Raw genomic sequence first — 22,959 nt, 5'->3', positions numbered from 1 at the left:
TTACAATGACACTGTGTCAATATCTAGCAATTATAAGGAAATCTTAAACAAATCCATGGATCCAGAGTGTAAGCTGCATCACTGCCAAAATCTAATGAGGTGGTCCTTGTGTCATTTCTGACCTTCGCTGAAAATTTCATCCAAATCTGTTATTCCGTCTTTGAGTAATGTTGTGCACAGATGGTTTCACAGATCCACAGATTCACAGAAGGACAAACCAACACAGACCAACACAAAACTCCCTCACATTCCTTGGCTGAGTAAATACAGTGCACCCTTAAATTCATATTGATTATTTTCAGCTAGGCATTTTTTAGTTGGCTAATATACAATTTGCTGCTGACCCTGTCCACAGCAGTACATTACTTAACTTCCATGCTGGAACTCCTGCCCACTTCTCTAAAGTAAGGGATAAAGGCCACCACCCACTGGAGGCCATAGAGTGTCTTTGAAAAACTCTCATACAAACCCAACCCCTTGAATTTTTGTAAAATTTAAGGGGTTGGGCGTAACATAGTTCCATCTAAAATTGTGTGTGATCAAAATGATCTTTGATCATACACAATTTTATTGATCACACACAATTTTGATGTTAAATAAGTATTTAACATCACTAATTAGGCTTCAACAGTCTAAAGTGGTTAGTGACACCAGACAAAAGATGCTGATAGTTGTAATACATTAACATTAACTTCCAAGCCAAGTGCAGGCCACATGAAAAATGGAAACTTGTGACAAGAGAGTATCCAATTCTGAATTTGCTGTTCAGAACTTCCGACAGAATGTCAGACAGTTTTCTCCATGGAAAAGCACCAAAACTGAGTAGAAATGATGAGCTGTCACCTGGTCTGGTGCAAGAGTAAAGAGCTGGTCAGCTTCATCGAGCACCAAGTGGTACAGCCGCAGGAACAGGAATGAGTGACAAGACAGCAGACGAACCAGAGAGAAAGGAGTAGTCACCAACAGCAGACCTGGTATAAATAAGGAGATTTTGGTAATTATATGACATTCTGACATGTAAAACATTTACACAGTATCTACAATCAAAATGTGGAGTAATGTACTGACCACTAGCAGAGTGAAACACACAGATTGTGGTTTTCTTACAGTTTTTGGGAATCTTGAAGGCCTCGGCCTCGTCCTTGCCAATGCCAAGCAGCACACTGATGGGGTGGAGGCTCCGGGCAACATTACTCTCCTCCAGCAGGTCAAACACTGCCTGGACCTTCTCCCAGCCTGGACACAGCAGCACTGCTATGGGCTGGATGCAAACACAGCAACATGAAGACAGGAAGGTGATGGTTATACTTGGAGGAGGCAGCACTGCAATAAAAAGGCAGTTTTTCTAATCTGCCTGGCGTTTATGTACTCACCCCTGAGCTGCAGGCGACAGAGGCGAAGATGGAATTGAGTAGAATGTGGGTGAGAAGTGGGGGGAGGTAGCTCAACGGCTGGTCAGCGTTGTGGGAAACAATCAGAGTGTTGCATCCTCGAGCAACAGCTGGCCAGCTGTAACAGTCAGCTGTAGATAAAGTGCTGTATTGCTTCCTTCGTAACACCTAGAGACAAAGCCAGACAGATGGAGGTTAAACATGCAGCTTGCTCTCAATGTTAACATAAACCTGTCCCTGGTACAAACTGGTCACACCAGGATAATGACTCCAGTGTATAGATCCCAGTTGCTGTTAAGTTCTTGTGTACTGGAACTTCTGAGATGACATGGGATTTGATCACTGCTTCCTAGTCACATTGTCAGAAGCTATCCAGGACTACATCTGATACCTGGGGATTGGTTGGCTCCTAGTATTATTTCATTTGTAGTTTCGAGGAAAATCCTGAGCTGTGGACATCTGGGGCACTTTGGCCCCTTTTTCAAGGCATTACAGCATCATCCAGCAGTGTGAAATACCTGTACCTTCTTGTTAAGCATTGACACATGGACTTCAGTGGGCCTAATCAGTTGTTACACAGTCAGATGTAGCTTCTTACATCCATCCATCCATAATCTATACACCGTTTAATCCCAAGTAGAGTGGTTCTGGAGTCTATCCCAGCTGACTTAGGGTGAAGGCAGGGGACACTCTGGACAGGTCATCAGTATATCACAGGTCTACATATACACTATATTGCCAAAAGTATTCGCTCACCCATCCAAATAATCAGAATCAGGTGTTCTATGGCCACAGGTGTATAAAATCAACCACCTAGGCATGCAGACTGCTTTTAAAAACATTTGTGAAAGAATGGGTTGCTGTCAGGAGCTCAGTGAATTCCAGCGTGGAACTGTGATAGGATGCCACCTGTGCAACAAATCCAGTCGTGACATTTCCTCGCTCCTAAATATTCCACAGTCAACTGTCAGCTGTATTATAAGAAAGTGGAAGTGTGTGGGAACGACAGCAACTCAGCCATGAAGTGGTAGGCCACATAAACTGATGGAGCGGGGTCAGCGGATGCTGAGGCGCATAGTGCCAAGAGGTGGCCAACTTTCTGCAGAGTCAATCGCTACAGACCTTCAAACTTCATGCGGCCTTCAGATTAGCTCAAGAACAGTGCCCAGAGAGCTTCATGGAATGGGTTACCATGGCCGAGCAGCTGCATCCAAGCCATACATCACCAAGTGCAATGCAAAGCGTCAAATTCAGTGGTGTAAAGCACGCTGCCACTGGACTCTAGAGCAGTGGAGACGCGTTCTCTGGAGTGACCAATCGTGCTTCTCCATCTGGCAATCTGATGGACCAGTATGGGTTTGGCGGTTGCCAGGAGAACCATACTTGTCGGACTGCATTGTGCCAAGTGTAAAGTTTGGTGGAGGGATGATTACGGTATGGGGTTGTTTTTCAGAAGCTGGGCTTGGCCCCTTAGTTCCAGTGAAAGGAACTCTCAATGCTTCAGCATACCAAGACATTTTGGGCAATTCCATGCTCCCAACTTTGTGGGAACAGTTTGGAGCTGGCCCCTTCCTCTTCCAACATGACTGTGCACCAGAGCACAAAGCAAGGTCCATAAAGACATGGATGACAGAGTGTGGTGTGGATGAACTTGACTGGCCTGCACAGAGTCCTGACCTTAACCCGATAGAACACCTTTGGGATGAATTAGAGCAGAGACTGAGAGCCAGGCCTTCTGGTCCAGCATCAGCGTGTGACCTCACAAATGCGCTTGTGGAAGAATGGTCAAAAAATTCCCATTAACACACTCCTAAACCTTGTGGACAGCCTTCTCAGAAGAGTTGAAGCTGTTATAGCTGCAAAGGGTGGAGCGACATCATATTGAACCCTATGGATTAGGAATGGGATGTCACTTATGTTCATATGCAAGTCAAGGCAGGTGATCGAATACTTTTGGCAATACAGTGTATAAACAAACAACCACAGTCACATTCACATCTTTGGACAAGTTAGTGCTACTAATTAATCTCAGCATATTTGTGGATTATGAGATGAAGCCAGAGAACCTGGAGAAAACCCATGCATGCACAGGGAGAACATGCAGACTCCATGCAGAAAGATCCTGGGAAGCCAGGGATCCAAACTGCTGCTGCAAGGCAGAAGTGCTCACGACCAAGCCATTGTGCAGCCCTAGTTTCGTACAATGACTGCTTAACTTTTATTTTCCTCGAACAAAAACCTGTCACAGTAGTTTTTAACAATTTGAAAGTATAAAATAAATATAAATGTACACATCACCATCATATCAGTAAATGCAAAAAGAAATGCACAAGCTGTTCCTAATGTAGATTTACTGAATTTAAGATGGATGCATCACACAAACTCCCACTTAAAGACTATTTATGGGTATGTTTGAAGTTAGCAGAACAACTAACAGTATATAAACATGTTTGACTTTTGTCGAATTAGTAGTGATAATAACAAAGATTAAAAAAAACCCAACATCATTAGCATCATCAGCAGATATGCACTACTATAGTTGGGCTAAAATTCACCTACAATGCTCAATAATCTGGACAGAATGTTATTTGGTACCGCAGGTACTTTACAAAACAAAAACATTATGGCTACAGTTATGGCTAAACCTCAAGGTGTCATTGTATCATTACACTTTATTATGTCACTTGGAAATTAAACATTAGCATATGGGAAACTGTGGAGTTCCACAGCTCCACTCTTTGACAAACAAAAAACAACAAAATGTCCTACCATGATAACAGAGACAACAGATATATATAACAAGAACACAAGGTGACTAGCAGTGTTGTACATGAACGTGGTAAAAGAATATGCTTAGCAATACATTTGCAACTAAAGAACATGAACATACAGTCGTGAACAAAAGTTTCCAGCCAGCAGATTTTGCATTTTTTCCAGAAAACCTATAATAAATCTACAAAAGAACTAAAATGCATGATTGTTTTGTGTGTGTCAGACAAAGACGTGTCTTTCAAAGATACCATCATAGAAAATTCTGAGTTATAGGAGTCATTGGAAACTCTGCCATGGTATACATGGTCTTTTCAAGTGTACGTAAACTTTTGCTCACAACTGCAGGTGTCACTCAGACAGGGTTCAGAGACTTGAACAAGGCTTGGCTGGAGGATAATGTTATTTTGTAAAAACCAGCAGAAAGTTAAATTTGTCTTTGTGTCAGTTCGACACTTCATGAGTTAACATATATTTTCAGTCATATTTTCATTTTTTAACAGACTCAAAACAAAAAAAACTGACGGCACATTCTTGTTTACCGAGCGGAGAGCATCTGTGATGGGGGCGTCAGCCACGCTGCTACAGGGTTCAACTGGGAGAGCCGAGTGCACCAGAATCCCACTGCTGCTGGGATCACTGCGAGATACCTGAGAAAAGCCAGATGACAAGACAAAGACAAAAAAGACTGTGAACCTGGTAAAAACATCATCAGTAGGTTTTAAAGCTTAGACATACCAGATCAGTACAAACACTTGAAATGAAGGTAGTGTTGTCACAGAACTGGAATTTTTAACTTCAAAACTATACCTTGTACTGGCTTCAACTATTCAGAACTGATTTGCAAATCAACAGATGATATGACTATTTTTGACAACACTATCAAAGTTTTTTTTCCCTTCATATTGCCTGGCGTGATTAGTATCTCCACTAGATGTATTGATATTCAGCATTTCCAGCAGAGAAAATGTTAGTAGGACCTGCACAAAATTTAGGAGCACCACTTAACTTGACAAGCAATCATATATTTTTTTTATCTTAACCGTATTACTGGTAAATGCTTCTGTAAGAAATATCCTGTGTTCAGAAATAACAATGTGTTGGTATATTTTAAAGGAAAACAAAGTGCAGCACTGCTTTCAGAGAAAAGAAAAATATCATGTTAAAGGCAGGAAGTATTTCATGTTTAAAGTTTGTGGTCATTTTGTCAAATTCAGCTTTCCAAACAAATGTTGGGCTACACCGAGAGCAGTCCACACAATACATGGCATTACCTTCTTTGTTATAATGTCAACCACATTAAGTGCATGAGCCATTTCTGTAACAAAGAGTATATCCACCTTTTTCAACACAGGACCATTTCTTATTCCTTGTCTGAATTGTCCTCATCAGAAATATTATACCGTCATGGCACAGAAGGGTCTGAATTATCTTTTATTTTGAAAGATTAATTGCTAGTTTGTTTAATTGTCCCCAAAGGGCTAAGCAAAAGAAAGCTTATTTACTGACTTGACATTGCAATTAACATCCAGTGTCATCATAGCAACAACCTCATGTTAGCTTTACACTCTAATCACTCTATGCCATACTCAAATACAGGAACATATACTCTTGGACAAAAAACAAAACAAAAAAACACTGGAGCTCTACCTTCTTCAACTTAGTAGCAGTGGCTGTAAAATATGATTAAATGGTCGTAGTCTGGCGCTCTGCAGAGGTACCATCCTCAACTCAGCTTATAGAAAAAAAACACATTAACAGTGAAGAAAAAGAAGTGGAATTTTCTTTACATTTTAAAAAAAATCCATGCTTTGTGGATTACTTTCTGATATCTACAAAATAAACTGATATGCCGTGCAGGCAGTCACCCACCTCCATCTTCAGCTTGACAGTTTCCTTTTAACAGTTCTTGAGCGTTTATCTAATTTATCTGTGATGTTTTTTGAGCAGCAGCTTCTGCATTGAACTTTGTAAAGTTTAGAATTAACTGAGAAAACCTACCCCATCTACTGCAGCATCTGGATCGGTGTTCAGAGGCCCTGGGTTCAACCACTCCAAAAGGCTGCATGAGACACAACAGCTTAGAATGTAAAAAAAAACTGTTAATTTCAAACAATGTGGTATCATCACCATTGGCAAAAAATATGAAATTTTTTTATGTTGCTAAATAGCTGTGTTTGCCTCCTAACATGACTATTTTACAAGAAAATTCAACAAAGAAATAACTGCTTTGGGTAATACAGGAGTGCACTAATATTGTCAGTTAGTGCATCCTAGAATGAACCAACACTCCTGTCCTGTAACAGGAGGACATTGCAGGACCCCACCCCCCAATCTGAAATGACCCTTATGCGTTTGTTGAACAGGCTAAGATGCAGCATTGACTCCTGAGGGGAAACACTCAGCATGAATCGCAAGTGGTGAAAAGTCCAATCTGAGCTGCTGCTGACCGTGAACAGGTCCAGTCTTCGTCACTCCTCCGGGTCTCCTCTGCTTCTCCTTGTTCTACCTCTACTGATGTACTTACACTGCTGAAAAACAAAGAAAAGAATTAAAATGACCAGCCTGGAAAAACAAACTCAACTTTCCACCTGGTATTACAATATATCTGGTATGCTGACAGTATTTTATCCTAATTTAGCTGCAGTGCTAGAAAGTAAATACATTTACTTCAGTACAATTTCTATTGTTACTTCATACCTTCACTCCACTATATTTAGCTGACAGCTTTAATTACTTTCATGTTTACATAGTGGATAAAATAATATTTTAAAATACAAAGCACTGTTGGAGATTGAACACGTGGTTTCCAAAGCTTTTGGCCTCTTTCAAAATATTCTAACATGTCTGTGAATTGTTACTCACTCTACCAAAGTGATTTTTCCTTCCAAAGAGCTTAAGAAAAAAAAGCTATTCCCACATTTTTGCAAAAATACAACCCTTAAAAGAAAAAGTCCAAAAATTGAAAACAGATGTGTAAATCCCAACACTTTCTGCTTTTATTTAGGTCTGATTTTACATGCATAACTTCTAAAAAAGTACATACTTATATATTGCAAATACACACCCAAATAAAGGATAGGAATTCTTCTTTGTCCACTGTTTCTCGAAAATGCATTCACACCTGATACTTATGCTGTATTTATTCATGTTACAGAGCACCGTACCTTGTTTTGTCTTCAGTCAGATATCCAACCTGATTGCTCTCAAGATGATGTTCAGCTTCACTTCCACTGCTGAAAAAACAGATCACTGTAGGTTACACTGTAGACTGCAGGTACTAAGAGGAGCATTACATGAAAAAAAAAAACTAAGCAATCAGTTCAAATATGTTGAAGTGACATTTGAAGAAAGAAAAAAATAGGTCAGCAATCTACCTCATATGGAGCAATGCTTGCTCGTCTGATATTTCAGGATCACTCGTGTGTAAAGGGGCAAATCTGAGTGATAAAACATACATGGTTAAGATTTACATACAACCAGATTGACAGAGTATAGGTTTGCTAACTTTAGTGGTTAAAAAAGGTGAGAGTTATGAAGCCTTTTTTCTCACAGTATGATGAAGTGATAAGTAAAAACTGTACTGCATTAGACTTATAAAGACATGATAGTAACATACAGTTGTTCTGCACAAGCGTTTGAGGTTGCAGTCATCTCCTTAGGTTGACAGTCATTCTGCTCTTCAGCCTGATCAAAGGGGGGAGAAAAACAAACTATGGATTTCAATGTTCAGGAATTTATGATCAATTTGTGAAGTTACTTTGTTCTCCACTGGAAACTAGAAAAGCTCTCAGAGAGAGCATTTGACCAAGGCTGTTCATTCTCCCATATGGCATCATCAGAAATGCAGCACTTACTTATTAGTTATTGATGATCAGAAATCACAACAACATGGAATGTGGACATTTAAAATAGATGCACCCACAAACAAAACGACCTTGCACTGAGCACAGGCTTCTGTCATGCATGTGTACATTATGTACGGATAACTAATCGTGTGACATAAATATGTAGCGGGTGGCGGGAATTGATGGGACTCGAAAACACCCCCACAGTTTAATCAATAGCTCCAACTATCATTTCCTGTGGAAAAGTCTGAGGTGGTCCGATTTGTAGTAGGATCGCAATCAAGTGATCGTCATCAGGCAGCTGATGTAGTATTCACTTGTTGTCATGATTACAGTGGCGTCATGCGCTGTCTCGCAATGATAGAGAAATCGTTAACAAATCTGTGGATCCAGACGATAAGCCACATCAATGCCACAATCTAATCATTTGGTCCTTGTGTCATTTCTGACCTTTCCTGAAAATTTCATCGAAATCTGTTGGTTAGTGCCATCAACTGTCACAAAACTCCGATGCGATCCTTGGCGGAGTAATAAATTTGACCTTCAAGACCTGTGTCACAAGCTGGACTCTGTGCCGAAGGGAAATGTGTGAGTACATGTTTGTTTAATCATGTTCAATGTTCAATCATCTTTTGAAGTGTAAACATATGAATTCATTAATTATACTAGGTGGGGCAACTGTTCACTCTGTTGCTCCAGCTTACAAAGTAGAGTCAAAAATGTTTACTATTTTTTGGCACTCCAACTGTGTTCCACTTAGATGAGGCAATCTAGCAATATTTTTGTTTTTTGCAGTGTAACTTGTCATACCAACTCAATCAGTAACGAAAGTACGATGTGAAAAACATGCCGGAGGTAGGTCAATGGGCAGTTGTTTTTTGATCACAGAAAATATAATTTCACAAATATCTTTACACATAATCATAAGTTGTAATAATAATAAAAAAGATAAGGCAAATCAAGAGATAACTGAGCAGAAATTGTTGTAAAAAATTTGATGATCTGAGATGGAACTAGAAAAGCACTCAAGAGAGTACAGACATCCGCCAAGAATAGAGAGGAAAACAGGAAACCCATGCAGTAAAGGATCATGAGCTGGAATCAAACCTGCGTCTCTGACACAGTTCTGTTTACGAATCACCTTCTTAACCAGTTGAGCTATCTGGACACCTTGCTCCAATCTGTTGGACGATATACTATGATATCTTCGTCATATTTTGGACCACATACTAAAACATAGTCAGAAATTCAAAGTGATCCAGAATCCAGGATCGCCACCAAAATGAAATCAGTTCTTCCTCTTACATAGTCTACATCCCCTCAAAATTTCATGTGAATCTGCCCAGGCGTTTCTGAGTTATCTTGCTAACAGACAGAAGACACACAAACGCCGGGTGTCACATAACCTCCTTGGCGGAGGTAATAACCCACATAGTAAGTTCAAAAATGAGCAAAATATTGTGCTGAAGATTCTTAGCTTGAAAAACACTTGAAATGTACTCACTCTGGGAGCCGCCTGTTCAAAGAAACTGCTAGGATTCAGAAACTTCTGGAACCTGTGGGAGAGGGCTCGGTCAGTAACAGCTAGTCAGAGAAGATGGTGTAAAGCGTTCTGTTAGTTTCAATCACTCACACATCATGTACTGTGTATCACTGAGGCCAACTCTCACCTGAACAGACTGAGGTTTTTAGCCAGAGCTGCAGCAAGAGAAGAGTCAGTGTCCTCTGATGGGTCACTGAAAAGAAGCAGGCCACTTAACTAAGGTGTATATTAAACAAACTACATATACGCCAAAAAAACTCACCATGAATCAAATTTTCATTCTGATTGAGCACTTACCTCTCTGGAGCAGCTGCAGCACCTGAGCTACTGCTGGATTGGCTGCTGGGAGACAACTGTTGTCCTGTGATCTTTACTTGATAGTCTCTCTTGGAGGTCACTAGATCATGCTGCTGGCTCTAAAGCAGCAGAGACAGGCAAGGTCAAGACATGTGAATATACCGTATCCTGCGGTACAAACAGTGACACAGTGAGCAGAACTGCAGACCTCAAATGGAGAGGAAGCTGTCAGCCAATCAACCGCACCAGCTGCAGGTGGACTCTGTGATGTCACTGAGGGTAAAATCAGATCGGCGTCAGCAACAGTCACTATAAAACAAACAGCTTCAATTAATATTAGCACTAATTACTAGGAACACTGAGGAATAGATCAAAACAAACATCTGTCGTGAGATCACAGCCTATGTAAATCAAAATAAACCGACCACAGTTGCTGTCTGGGAAGGATAGAAATTACCAGGCAACTGTTTAAAGACACAAGGATTTATTTATTTATTTATTTATTAAACCTTTATTTAACCAGGTAAGTTAGTTGAGAACTGACTATTAATTTCAAGAACAACTTGGCCAGGAGGTGGCACACAAACAAGATGAACAACAAAACGGACTATATGTACTGCAAATCACACAATATTACAAAACAAATTACGCAACGACTTGTAAAATAGAAAGGCTAAAAAGTGCAGTGGTCCTGAAGTGTTACGCTAACTGATTTTTTTTTAACAACAAGAGCGATACGTATGAGGTAGGTTTCAGGGATTGTTGCAGAGAGTTCCAGCCATTAGCAGCAGAAAACTGGAATGAGGATCAACTGAGAGTGGTACAGCCTTTGGGAATGGGATCAGGCAGTTAATCCTGGCCCAGTTGTCATGAAACTGCATTTTTTGTGATCACTTGAGAGATCATCCATGTTGGCTTTGAGATTCTTAAAAAGTCCTTAAAATAGAAGGTTCAACATCTGCAACTGAATTACAATTGTTGAAATTTCCTTAGGGAAGATCAGGTGATTCTGTCAACTGTTGTTTTCAAGATTAAGAATGAACATTACAGTGATGACAAGCAAGTGTTACTATGAAAATGCATGTTTCTTTGTCTTCCACAGAGTGAAAAGGCTGACATAAATTTTCTCATCTGCCTGTACTCACATGGTTCTATGTAAAGTCCAAAATGTAGAACATACTGTACACATTCACAAGGGATAAGCCCAAATATAGGTTCACACATTTTTTTCCTCTTCTTTTCTAAATGTCACACAGAAAGTGAATGTTTTAAAAGTCAGACTCTGCGATGGAACACCAGCAGCTGTTTTTTTTTCTCATATCTGATAGTAAATTAACTATATTTGGGTTTTTGGGTGGAAACAAAGAACAAAATATGAAGTAAGACAAAGTAATAAAGACATTTTACAAATGAAAATGAAGACTTCCTCTTATCTTTTACAGCCTTTATTTGAAGTCACTTAATGTGGAGTTTTTTTTAGGGCTTTTAAATACTTGAATAAACACTGACATAATAAAGACATCCTATAAACTACGGCTGACTGTGTACACCATACACCCTAGGACCTGTGAGCAGGCCTATTTCTGTATTTACCTGGAGGTGGTTGGCTTTGTGTTATTAGTTTGTTTGAGGCTGTGGAGACGATTTGGGTTAAGATGCTGGAGGACAACATGACAGGCAACCGGTCCCCTTCATCCAGGCCCTCACTGTCAGCAGAATCTCTGCTATAATATGCAAACCTTTTGGCAACCAATTCTTCATTTACACAGATCTAGAAAACAAAGTGACATCCTTTTAGTGAGCATAAAAACACAAGGTCCAATAACAATGTCTTTCTAAATGTTTGAAGCTCTGTTAAAAATAAAGTCTAAAATTCAAAGTTTACCTTGATGTTACTAACGGTCAGGTAGAGCTCTATGGAGGTAGAGTCTGATTCGGATTCAAGCAACACAGCTTCTGTCTGAGTTGATGCTTTGAGATGAAAGTAGGTGAAGTTTCAAAATGATTCCTCAATTTTGCAAATATATTTTAACATCAGGGATGTTTGAAGACACATCAAGTGTAGCTACTAACATGTAAAATTATTATGTAAAAGCATAACACCACAGTTAACATTCATCTGTCAGCTATGATGCTCACCTTGCAGCAGGTTGTGCAGATACAGTGTGGCAGAGCTGTCCCACTGAGTGGACTGACTGTAGAGGAAAAAAAAAACATATCAAAGTAAAACTAGAGATAGAGGAAAAGATCTAAAAAGCTTGGAAGGTTGTTCACGTGTCAGTCTCAAACCATTTCAGATTTAAATTTTTTTTTTTTAAGTTCAGTAAATATGCAGTACTTTAACAGTTAGGTATGCAATCAATCAGCTTGTCTTACATGAGCTTGGCTTTCTCCTCAAACACAGACACTCGCAGGGTTGTTGGTTTGATTCCTGCCAAGTGGAACTTCCTCACCCAGAAAGGCAGCTGCAAGAAGCTGGGCACCGCCAGGCGGATTCTTGTTCGTGGAAGATGAGAACATTGGAGTTAGAAATCATGTAGCTAGGATGTCACTCAAACACACGCTCTTTTTATTGGGCAAAAACAGGGCTTTTGATCATGTTCTTCAATATTCCCGAAATAAAACTAAATTAAGACAAATGCAAAATTAATATTCTCTTCACGATACCAACATCATTATATCTGTCAATTTACCAAGTAATTTTTCTTAATTAGCATATTTTGGCACTCAGATCCATACACTATGTAGTTCTTTCAACAATGCTCTCCCTTAGCTTTCTTAGGGGCTTTGTGCAGGTCACTGTACCGCATCATAAAGCATCAGACTATATAACTAATTATATTACTATAGTAACACTGCCATCTGTAGGCAATTGTATGCCATCTCGTATCTTTATGATCGTTACATATCATTCAGGTCATTTTGGTTAAGAAAGGCATTATTAGTGCTTACTTTGAACCTCATGGTAATCCATTCCTCTCACAAAGCAGCATAGTGATGTCATTCATAGGGCTAAATTAGTCTGTTGATAAGACCTGAAAGTGGTTGCAAGCAGCCGTCTAGAGAAAACGGGCATGCAGGCACGAAAAAGGCTTTTGCATTTGTTTGTGGCTGCTCTGTGCACTTCTACTGTAACTGACAATTTCCTAACTTTTCAGAAATGCATTTGTGTGGCTACTATTGCTCTTTTTCAGATCACCAGTCATACTTATCATACTTCAGTGGTTAGAGTGACGACATGATGTCAAGACATTATTTTCACAGAAACAAAATTCTACATGGAAGCATTTAAGTGATTAAGCACTGGGATGAGATGCCCCCTAGCACCCTTTCAGCACTTTTCTCAAAAAAAACACACCTCTTCAGGCTAAAACGAGTGAATTGTGCAAAGTGTCAAGAGAGGCCTACAATAAGAGAATGCCTAATAATATGAATATATTTGTACATTTATGTTAAACGATGCTATAGTATGGCAACAGAGGCTATATTATACAATCAAAAATATTTTCAATTAACCTAGCCAAAATGAATATATTTGTTCCTTCATCGAACAACTAATATGTTTCTGTGTTGAGAAGGACTGCTGCTGCTCTGGTCTTACTGATCTGAAGAGATGACGAGTCGTTCTCCATGGTCAACCAGGCGGCAGCGAGCTTGGCAGGATATAGAGTCCATATAGATCGACTCCACCACAGCCCGACACCATGACTTTATCGCTGCCCAATACACCACACACACCTGAGAGGAAACAAGGCAACACACACAGAATCCCTCATTATTCTAACTAGCTGAGACACATAAAAAAATAGGTGATGACAAACTGGAGGTGTTTTAGGATACCTCTCCTTCTTCTAACGATGTGGGCTTCAGCTTGCGTAGGTCCTGGGTGATGTCATGGTAGAAGAGGTTCATCTGGGTCAACATATTGTTGTAATGATCTGTGGTCTTTGTGTCGTCACCAGAACCCCAAACAACCCGACCCCAGAGGCAAGATGGGTTCTCAATCTGCAGAGATCAAAAGATACGTTTCCAACTGGCAGAAGAACCCATGCACATCGCCTCTCTGCCGAGATCACTTCCACTCAAGATTTTAGATTTCATACAAAGAGGTAAATAAGGATTTCAAAAAGTACACTGTGGTGTGATTATTATCTACCTATAGTGAACATGTAACAAAATATCTTTACTTCTACATTAAAACTAATTATGAAGACAGACAAAAAATACTGACAAATTTGTCACATCAGCTGTGTTCATGTTTGTGCATCCTTATGCATGTGTATGAGACAAACAAAACCACCCTATTGGATAGACTATGGTGGGAACCCTTCATGGCATCCCATCAGAGGATGGGCTAGCTTTATGGACAAGTCCAGTATTTTACAAAAGAGAAAACACATTAGCTGTGCTGGAACAGTGGCTGCACATGTAAAATATACAAGTTACTCACTCCATTCCGATCATGGCAGTACCGTCCAATAAATATATGCAATGGCTCATTTATTTATGAAGGTCAACCTGCATCGACCAGCACTCCTCTACAACTAGGGTGGTGATTGCTAAACATAATTCTCAGATTGATTAGTGGCATTTCACTTCTAATAGCACTATACTGCATACTGGAGTCTCTAGAGATGAGTCTCCACAGACATTTATCTATATGTGATAAAGACTACACTGTCTCACCACAGTGTCATATATTTTTTGCCAGTTCTTATGTTTTCGCTCTTCATATTCGTTGATAGTTTAAAACGACTAATTCTTTCCATTCTGTTTGTGCTACTGGTGACTCCAGGGTTACTTTCACTAATTCACTAAGGATCTGACTGTGCTTTGAATAATTGCAGAAAGACAAGGGACAAATTTCCCCATTAGCGAAAAAGAATAACTACAATAAGTTGTTTTACTTGGTCATCCTTGTTTCTTTTCTACCCAGACTTTCAGAGTTGCAGGAGCCAATTAGCGCTCAGCTCTACAAGTGAGAACATGTCTTGTCTAGTTAGAGGGCTGTACTATGAAGCGAGATTAGTGGGCTAGTAGGTATGTAGAGCTTGAAGTCAGAGTTTTCAGTATCATGAAGGTGGCTCTCTATAACCTGCTAGATCTCCATGGTAACTGATGCTGTGGAGCTAACCTGGCCAAGAACAGGTTCTGTTCAGACTTTGGGACTTAAAATGGCTGGAGAAAGCATCTCCCTTTAAGCAAATCATTTACTGATATCTTTATGAGTGACATAGATTGTCAGGAATAGGAATACATTTTATCTGCAAAGTTGAGCTGTGTGTTACTAATATCAACCCAATTCAATTATATAGCATCAATTCACAACATGTCATCTCATAGCACTTCATATAGTAAGGTGAAGACCTTACTGAACCATGGAGATTCAATAATTAATATGACCTACAAAATACCAATGGAAAATGTAACATTATAGTAATAAAAAACTGCATTTCTGGTGTAGTCGGTTTTGAATTGAGAGGACAGTGAGGATACCTAGGCTTAGTTTATCAGAGCAAGAACAGTCACTGCTGCTGCCTCATTCAGACACACGTTTAAACGTTCTGATAGGGTTAATAGGACACAGATACTAAAGATTTTGAGAAAAACTGCACAAACGTTTAAGTACTGCATTCTTTTTTCTTGGTCGTTTGCCTTATCACATTGCAAAAAAGGCGACTTACAATCCTATCCTAAAAATATTTTTGAGGGACACAAGCAAAAGCACAACTAATAAGTGAAACTTTACATACATTTGAATAGAACAGCTTTAAAACCAAAATGATTTATTAACGAAGCATACAGCATCGAAAATGAACCGCCAACGGTTTTCAACAGTATCACAAAGCTAACTGCCTGCATTCACATTAAGCTAGTTAAGCTAACGCAACGTGTGTAAAGTAGCAACGGTAAGTTCTTGTACCTGTTAAAAGCTTGCTTACCTTTACAATTGATAATGTCTGCATTTCTTTGGTTCAACGAGGCACACCAATGTCCTCAAACGAAAGACACTGCAAAAAAACACAGAGTCATTCTCAGTCCCTGAAAATCAAATCACTGAAGACCTTTTACACTTGAGAATGACCCGCGACTGCCGCTATGTAGTTAACATTACAGTTTACACACCAACATTTCACTAAAATTAACACTAAACGTATACTTATATAATTATACTTCGACAGGTCTTATTTTAGGCACACTTTCGTCGTTCTTCTTCTCGTTTATCATCCACTTTAAACTGGGAAACCCTGACACGTTTCTGAGCTGCAGACGACTTAGGCTAACTGACAAAAAAGGGAGGGGAGACGTGTGGTGATTCTGACCGTTAGTGGCCACTGTGGAGACACCGTGTTACGGTCCCGGGTCGCTGTGCCTCTCCTCCTCTGTTAATCTTTATTAGGTACAGCTTGTCCATGCTGCCTTCACGTGAACGCAGGGGCGGTTCAAAGCCAGTTTTCCTGGGGGGGCAAGGTGGGGCCAGTGTTTAGTTACCATAGGCTGTGAGTTACAGGGGCACATTAAAAAACAAAAAGTGTTGAAATGTGTCACGTAAGCAACATTTTAAATCACTCAAATGTAATATCCTGCCATTCACAATCCACTGCCACTACAGCAACAGGATTCCAGGACTCCTGTCATATCAAGTGGTTGAGAATATATTAAGATTGGGCTGTACTGGTACATCATTCCTGGACTTTCTACTATCTGTGGAAAGAGGCACAATAAAAATAGTTTACAACTACAAACTATATTGATTTACTTAATGACTTATGTACCATATGCAAGTATTTTAAAATGCAGGCTATCCATTTGTTTATTTAACATAAGATATATCAGTGACACAAAAAAAAGAATTTACAGCAGAAAGCAATATTTTATAGACACAGTACTATAAATTCTAATGACACTGATGTGCAGATTGCACATATAGCCTGAATAGTTATATTGTGCCACAAAGTTTTTTTTAGGTGAGGGAAAATTCAAAATAGTGATCTCACTCCCAAAGCACAAGGATATGGCACCACATTATGGAATGTTTGCAATGAAAACACAAGCCAAATGAAATTGTCATCAATATTTCAGAATAATTCCCACCAATAGAGTATATATTGGTGGACTGTGTAAGTTTGAATTCTGGTCCATATCCTATCTTATAACTGCTACCAGTGATTGTTTCCTTGATAAAAAAAAAGAAAAAAGAATTAGCCCTGGTTGACTTCTAAAAAATAAATGAATATAACACAATGAGCACTGCATGGAAAGAGGGACTGTCGTCAGTAAACGGCACACTAAATTGCCGTGAAATTTGAAGTTAACGGCTGTTAACGGGAACTCATAGCCAGCACAGAAAACTGGGGGGGGGGGACTTTTCGCATGAGTATTGTTTTCTTGAAGAGAATATGGACACACACAAAACTACAGGTGGCTACAGTCACCTGTTATCTTATGTTGCTCATCTGTACAATGGATGTGTTTATTATACGTCTTCCAACAATGTCCGCAACAGTGAGAAATGAGGATAGATATGAGGTAAACTTCCACTGGCTTTCCATAAAAATGTCTGTCTGGATGGGGATGAAGCCAGGAAACTCTTGCAATGACATGTCTAAATGTAGTAGTTTCTGACATGACATTAATATCTACGAACTGCTTTGTAATAGCTACTCATTTAGACTTCAGAATTTTTGAAAAATAAACCCTCTCTTTTACACTGTTCTGCTCCATATTCATCAATCATAGGAAATAAACTGTAAAAGGCTTGCTTGGCTCAGCTTACTCATCAGTGCCATTTCATCATGTTTTATTTGTTGTTTGCTAACCCTACTCTAATCACAGTAACAGGGTTGCTAATCCATGCTAATGTTAGTTTTTTTTCAGGAGTAGAAGCTAGATATTTAGCTAGCTGTTACTGCTAACCAAGAGGACAAACTTACTGATGGTAAAAAGTAAAGGATAAAGGAAAGAGAATTTGTCTTATCCTGATAATATGCACAACAGGGTTGCACGAGGTAGTGGGACATTCAATGAAGGCTGACAAAGTTTTGAAAATATGAATAATAGAAGAAAGGACATAGCTTTGCTCTAGCCATTCTTTGTAAAAAAAAAAAAAAACTGTTTGCTGATGTTAATTGCAGCATATCATGTGCTTCACCCTTTTCTTCTTTTTCTACCAGCTAAAAATGTTATAACAGGATTGTTGTGGGACAATATTAATAATTATTTAAAATATTATGTTGATAATGTGTCCACAATTACAAGAGACATCAATGAAAAAAATTATACCAAAGAAAAGAAGATTCAGGTTTCATTTTAACTATTTTACTTGTGATTCAATTTGGTCATCAAGGGGGTGGGACAAGAGAAAAGTGCATTTTAGGAGGAACTCCAGACTTATTTGGTATTTTAAAGAATATTTTCAAACATTCTTTTCTCCTAGTTTTTCTTTAGATTTGGTCTCAGGGCGACTAAATTTACGCAGCAACTGCATGTTTTAGTATTTTGTACATGGATTATTTGAAATTTGATGGGTGAAATGTAAAATGTCTTCCAATTCTGGTATGACCCATGCAATGGAAAACAGTCAACTGTAGTTACATAATTTTCAGGGTACATCTAATGATACGTTGTCAACATTGCATGTACATGAAGCCAGTCTTTTGAACGGCTCTTTGAAAGTCTATAAAGAGCCAGAAATCCCATCTATCGTGAGGCGGGTTTCTCCTCCCGTCGTCCAGGGGGCGACAGCCATCTGAGCCAACAGAGAACAAGAGCGTTGTGAGCCAAAACAAAAATGGCGTGGAAAATTTGCTATAGTTGCTTGGATACAGTCAGCTAACTTTAGAAGTGACTGTGTATTTAGCAGCATGGGAACTAATTTACTGATTGCGGGACCACCTTACGGCCACGTGTTTTCCAGCGAGAAATGGAGAAGTTCGTCACTCATTGAAGGCTTAAAAGGTAATGAAAGTGAAACAGCTCTGTATGTTTCATGACAGCTCCAGTCTTTAATGCGCCTTACTATGTCTACAGAACATAATGTAGCCACACGTGTGTAAGATTTAGATATTTTACAGAAACAACAAGCAGAGCCTACATAAGAACAATAGATTATTTAGGAATGGAAGAAGGATTAGTTGTAGCTCTACACCATCAGTAACTGGGCAGCCATAACTAGGGGTAATTAAGATTTAGCAGCTCTTGGCGTTTTTTTTAAAGTCCCATATCGCGAAACTCAGTTTTTATAGTGTTTGGCATGTTTTATAAATGTGGAAATGTAAAATAAAAGCCATGAGATTATCAAGATGACAGTGTATACTTGAAGAGCAATCTGAAACCAACAAACAAGGACGGGATGGGTTTCCGTGTTTTCATGTTAACTTCAATCTGTTTTCTCTCCTGCTCTCTGTGATCACATATACAGTACTGTATTGTAACTTTATTGTAAGTCGAATTCCCAATAAAGCTGTTCTCAGTTACATATTTTTCTGTTTCAGACAACAGAACAAATGTGAAATAGGGACTGAAGTGCACTCCACTAACCCTACATGTTAACCAGTGGTCACTTCACTTCCATTTCCAGGCTTTTGCTCTGCTCTAAATATACATCAGTTACAAACAAGAGCTGTGCTGAGAACACGGTGAAATGACCACACAGAGAGAAAGTGTTATGCTGCAGAATGTCTTGGTCTCACACTTTGTTTGCATCTTTGCTCACAAAGAAGATTTTTCAAATTTGTTATCTGCAAAATGAGGTAGACCGCAACAACAGAAAAAGTCTATGTTCATGTGTTCATCTTTATTCAGAGATGAAGAATTTTACAGACACGGTGTAGAGAATAAGCTCTTCTAAACATCCTCACCTTTTTCTGTAGGTGGAGGTGTGAAGATCCTGTTTGAGAATGAACTGGGTGTGGTGGATTTTTACCTGCCCAACAAAAGCACCGTCCTGTATGTGTCTGAGTGCGACATCATAGCAGGAAACGGCTACAAAAGGAAGCTGGTTCGCTACAGAAATGTAAGTTTAATGACTGAGATCCAAGACAAAATAGTTTTGTTGTTGTGTCTGATACCAACTGTTTTGCTTGTGTTTTTAAGACCAGCAACAGCTTCCAGGAGCTGGTGTTGGTGGAGAAGACCAAGCTCAGTGAGCAGTACTTCCCTGCTGTGCAGAAGTTTGTCGTTTTTGACCTGGGTTTGTCTCTGTTGCCAGTCAGCGGACAGACTGGCGCCTCACAACTCATTACTCATATGGTAAGTATTTCATATTGTTCAACACAGTGGATCTGCAACAAATCCAAGATTCATCTGTGTTACTCTGTGTCTCCTCCTGCCTCATTATTTGGGCAAGATAATACAACGAACATGGTTTAAGATTTGTTTTGGAATTCAACTGCTTACACTTAGTTCAGTTTGTGTTTTGATATTGATATTCTAATGCAATAATTCCCAAATAAGGTACGGTAAGAGTTGATAGCAGATGTCTCAACCTGCAGGTCAAGTGTAAACATCGATTGTTCATTTGTCTAACCTGAGTCCTAAAAGAGTCAAACACAGATCCTTTGAGTGAAAGGGATTTTGTATGTAGCAATCGACTTTGTGTCTCATGCTGATTGTACAATGTGCTGTCATTGTCTGCAGGTTCTCAGTGGGAGTCAGGAGAACCCCTTCAGAAGGAAGAGTGAACGTTGTCTGTTAGACCCGTTGGTCATGGGTGTGGTCCAGAAGGTCCCTGGGGTGGGCAAAGTCAGAGCTCAGGCCCTGCTACAGAACTTCTCAAGCATCCAGCAGTTGTGCAACGCCACCCCTGCTGAACTGACGCTTATCGTGGGCAAGGCTTGTGCTCAGCGGATCCACAGCTTCTTCCACAGACACACTGCTACAGGAAGTTAAAGGAGCTGTAAATTTTTCAATGACAGCTGGGCCAGCATCAGAAACTTGGAGAAACACTTTGGCTCACATGGACACACTTTGTTTGAATTTTTGGGTTAAATTCCAACTTGACAGTTTTATTTAAAATGTGCATACATTAAGAAATGATATTGTTTAATTTTAACTGTTTGGACAGATATGTTGTCAAAACTGTGAAAACATATTTTAGTTGAAGACCCTCTCCAGTGAAAATCTTAATTTTTTCCTATGTTAACATATCCATATGAGGTGTTTATATTCTGAAAAAGACATTATTAACAAAAAAATAAAATGCAGTCCATTACATTGCTGTTTTTTTCCACCAAAACACCAATTCATACACTAAAACTGAAGGAATCAATTCTGTCACCTTCAGAGTAGGATTTTCTGTACCTTCATTCATCAGAGTTGGTTTCCAATTAAAACATGTTTTGCTCAATTTCTCCAATATCATGACTTGCCATTTTGTAGCCAAAAGTATTACACTCTTTTAGCAGAGTCCTAGTTGAAGTGGTGTGCTTGAGCTGCAGCGAGTTCCAAAGGGTGGGTGAAGAGTGAGACAAGAATTTCATAGACATCCATTTTCTAGAGGACATCTGTTTGAGGATGAATATCGGCTGTTAGTGTTGCAAGTATTAGGTCATAAACTAAACTGGAGAAAACATGAGTTTGATAGAGTGATGGCACCGGATGAAAAGACACATGATCACTCAGCTTCTTGCAATTCATCCTGAGATTAATATAAATGCCCTTTAATAATTTCACAGCAATGTGTCAAAAAGTCATTGTTAGGCAGTTATTAAATTCTTTTTTTTTTTAAAGAGGAAATGTCAGTCATATACTATACATACACTACCATTTAAAAGTTTGGGCTCACATAGAAATGTCCTTATTTTGGGGAGAAACACGTTTTTTTGTTTTTTTTCAATGAAGATAACATTAAATGAATCAGAAATACAGTCTAGACATTGTTCATGTGCTAATCAGCCGCTTTCTAGCAGGAAACGGCTGATTTTTAATGGAACGTCTACATAGGGGTATAGAAGCCCATTTCCAGCAACCATCACTCCTGTGTTCTAATGGTACAGTCTGTTAGCTAATGGTGTTGAAAGGCTAATTGATGATTAGAAACCCCTTGTGCAATTATGTTAGCACATGAATAAAAGTGTGAGTTTTCATGAAAAGCGTGAAATTGTCTGGGTGGCCCCAAACATTTGAACAGTAGTGTATGTTGGATGATTTTTGCAATATGTACTAACATTTCTTATTGTGACAATTTTTTTCATTTTTGTACTCTGGAATAAATAAACTTCAATCATTTGTAGCCTCAGTTAGATTGTGGAATTTCTTCCTGTCATCTATGTTTACGTTCTTGTTTTAGCTGACAAACAGATATTTCTAGTAGAGTTTTCCCTTTTCTGTTAATAATGCCCATAAAATCAGTTCATGAATAATATTCATAAATAGGAATGTACACTTAGTCTACATTTGTAGTCATCAGAAGCTGCAGAATAGTGATGCATGACTGTACAGTAACTTTGATGCTCTTCATTCAGTATGAATGTCAGTGACTGGCTCAAGGCTATACTGAATGTGATATGTTTTTGATCCAAGACTCTGCTAATATATTGTTGTTTGAACAATTTTTCAAGTAGAATATGACTTCAGTTGATGATGTAAAGGAGACTCCCAAGAAATCAGTTTACAGACTACTTAGAAAAAAGTTTGCCTTTCTCTGATTAGTCCCAGTGATAGAAATCTTAAAATCTCAAGACATTTTGACTTTAACCTTTGTCAAACCGCTGCACATTTTAACTCTACATGTAGTTTACCTGTAAAATAGTCTATTAAAACTTTAATGGAATGATAGCACAAATACATTTTTTGAGAAATGGCTGGAAAATGAAATGATTAAAACTTTTTTATTACAAACACATTGCAAGAAAATCAATCTGAATGGGGCATTGGCACGACTGATGCATTTAAGGGTTAATAACATTCAAAACGCTATGTTGACTTACTGTTGAGAGATGCTAAACACATGTACATTGTGGTATTGCAAACTTTAAGTAACCACAAATGATGCAAGGACTGGACACTTGGACCTTTGAGCTCCACTCGACCTGCAGAGACTAATCCGGACGGTTCGTGAACGCCTCATGGTGAGTCCTGGGTATTTAACATTCTACCCTGGACAGCGGCA

The 22,959-nt window shown here is 39.1% G+C and overlaps 2 protein-coding genes across 2 annotated transcripts in view; one reads left to right on the top strand and one right to left on the bottom strand.

Moving 5' to 3' along the window:
- Positions 1–15,814, bottom strand: part of tdrd12 (tudor domain containing 12) — a 36,889-nt gene extending 21,075 nt beyond the window's left edge. The window contains exons 1-16 of the mRNA XM_051952105.1: positions 15,791–15,814; positions 13,689–13,853; positions 13,450–13,586; positions 12,225–12,344; positions 11,988–12,043; positions 11,734–11,819; positions 11,442–11,619; positions 10,057–10,121; positions 9,849–9,967; positions 9,679–9,744; positions 6,611–6,691; positions 6,162–6,222; positions 4,703–4,810; positions 1,374–1,559; positions 1,108–1,261; positions 844–971 (exon numbers count right to left, since the gene is read on the bottom strand). Coding sequence (XP_051808065.1) covers positions 844–971; positions 1,108–1,261; positions 1,374–1,559; positions 4,703–4,810; positions 6,162–6,222; positions 6,611–6,691; positions 9,679–9,744; positions 9,849–9,967; positions 10,057–10,121; positions 11,442–11,619; positions 11,734–11,819; positions 11,988–12,043; positions 12,225–12,344; positions 13,450–13,586; positions 13,689–13,853; positions 15,791–15,814 — 1,734 coding nt within the window. The remainder of the gene's footprint in view (positions 1–843; positions 972–1,107; positions 1,262–1,373; positions 1,560–4,702; positions 4,811–6,161; positions 6,223–6,610; positions 6,692–9,678; positions 9,745–9,848; positions 9,968–10,056; positions 10,122–11,441; positions 11,620–11,733; positions 11,820–11,987; positions 12,044–12,224; positions 12,345–13,449; positions 13,587–13,688; positions 13,854–15,790) is intronic.
- A 2,782-nt stretch (positions 15,815–18,596) lies between these two features.
- Positions 18,597–22,086, top strand: faap24 (FA core complex associated protein 24). Its single transcript, XM_022216585.2, has 4 exons — positions 18,597–18,806; positions 19,721–19,863; positions 19,944–20,099; positions 20,487–22,086. Exons 1-4 carry the CDS (start codon positions 18,713–18,715, stop codon positions 20,736–20,738), a joined length of 645 nt encoding a protein of 214 aa, XP_022072277.1. The 5' UTR covers positions 18,597–18,712; the 3' UTR covers positions 20,739–22,086.
- The last annotated feature ends 873 nt before the right edge of the window (positions 22,087–22,959 follow it).

This window comes from Acanthochromis polyacanthus, chromosome 8, assembly GCF_021347895.1.
Source record: "Acanthochromis polyacanthus isolate Apoly-LR-REF ecotype Palm Island chromosome 8, KAUST_Apoly_ChrSc, whole genome shotgun sequence".
Taxonomy (NCBI): Eukaryota; Metazoa; Chordata; class Actinopteri; family Pomacentridae; genus Acanthochromis; species Acanthochromis polyacanthus.
This window is presented reverse-complemented; position numbering and strand designations above follow the sequence as displayed.

Coding starts and splice junctions, on each gene's coding strand:
- faap24 (XM_022216585.2), top strand. CDS start 18,713: ATGGGAACTAATTTACTGATTGCGGGACCACCTTACGGCCACGTGTTT. Junction 18,807..19,720: donor ACTCATTGAAGGCTTAAAAG/GTAATGAAAGTG, acceptor CTTTTTCTGTAG/GTGGAGGTGTGAAGATCCTG. Junction 19,864..19,943: donor AGCTGGTTCGCTACAGAAAT/GTAAGTTTAATG, acceptor TGTGTTTTTAAG/ACCAGCAACAGCTTCCAGGA.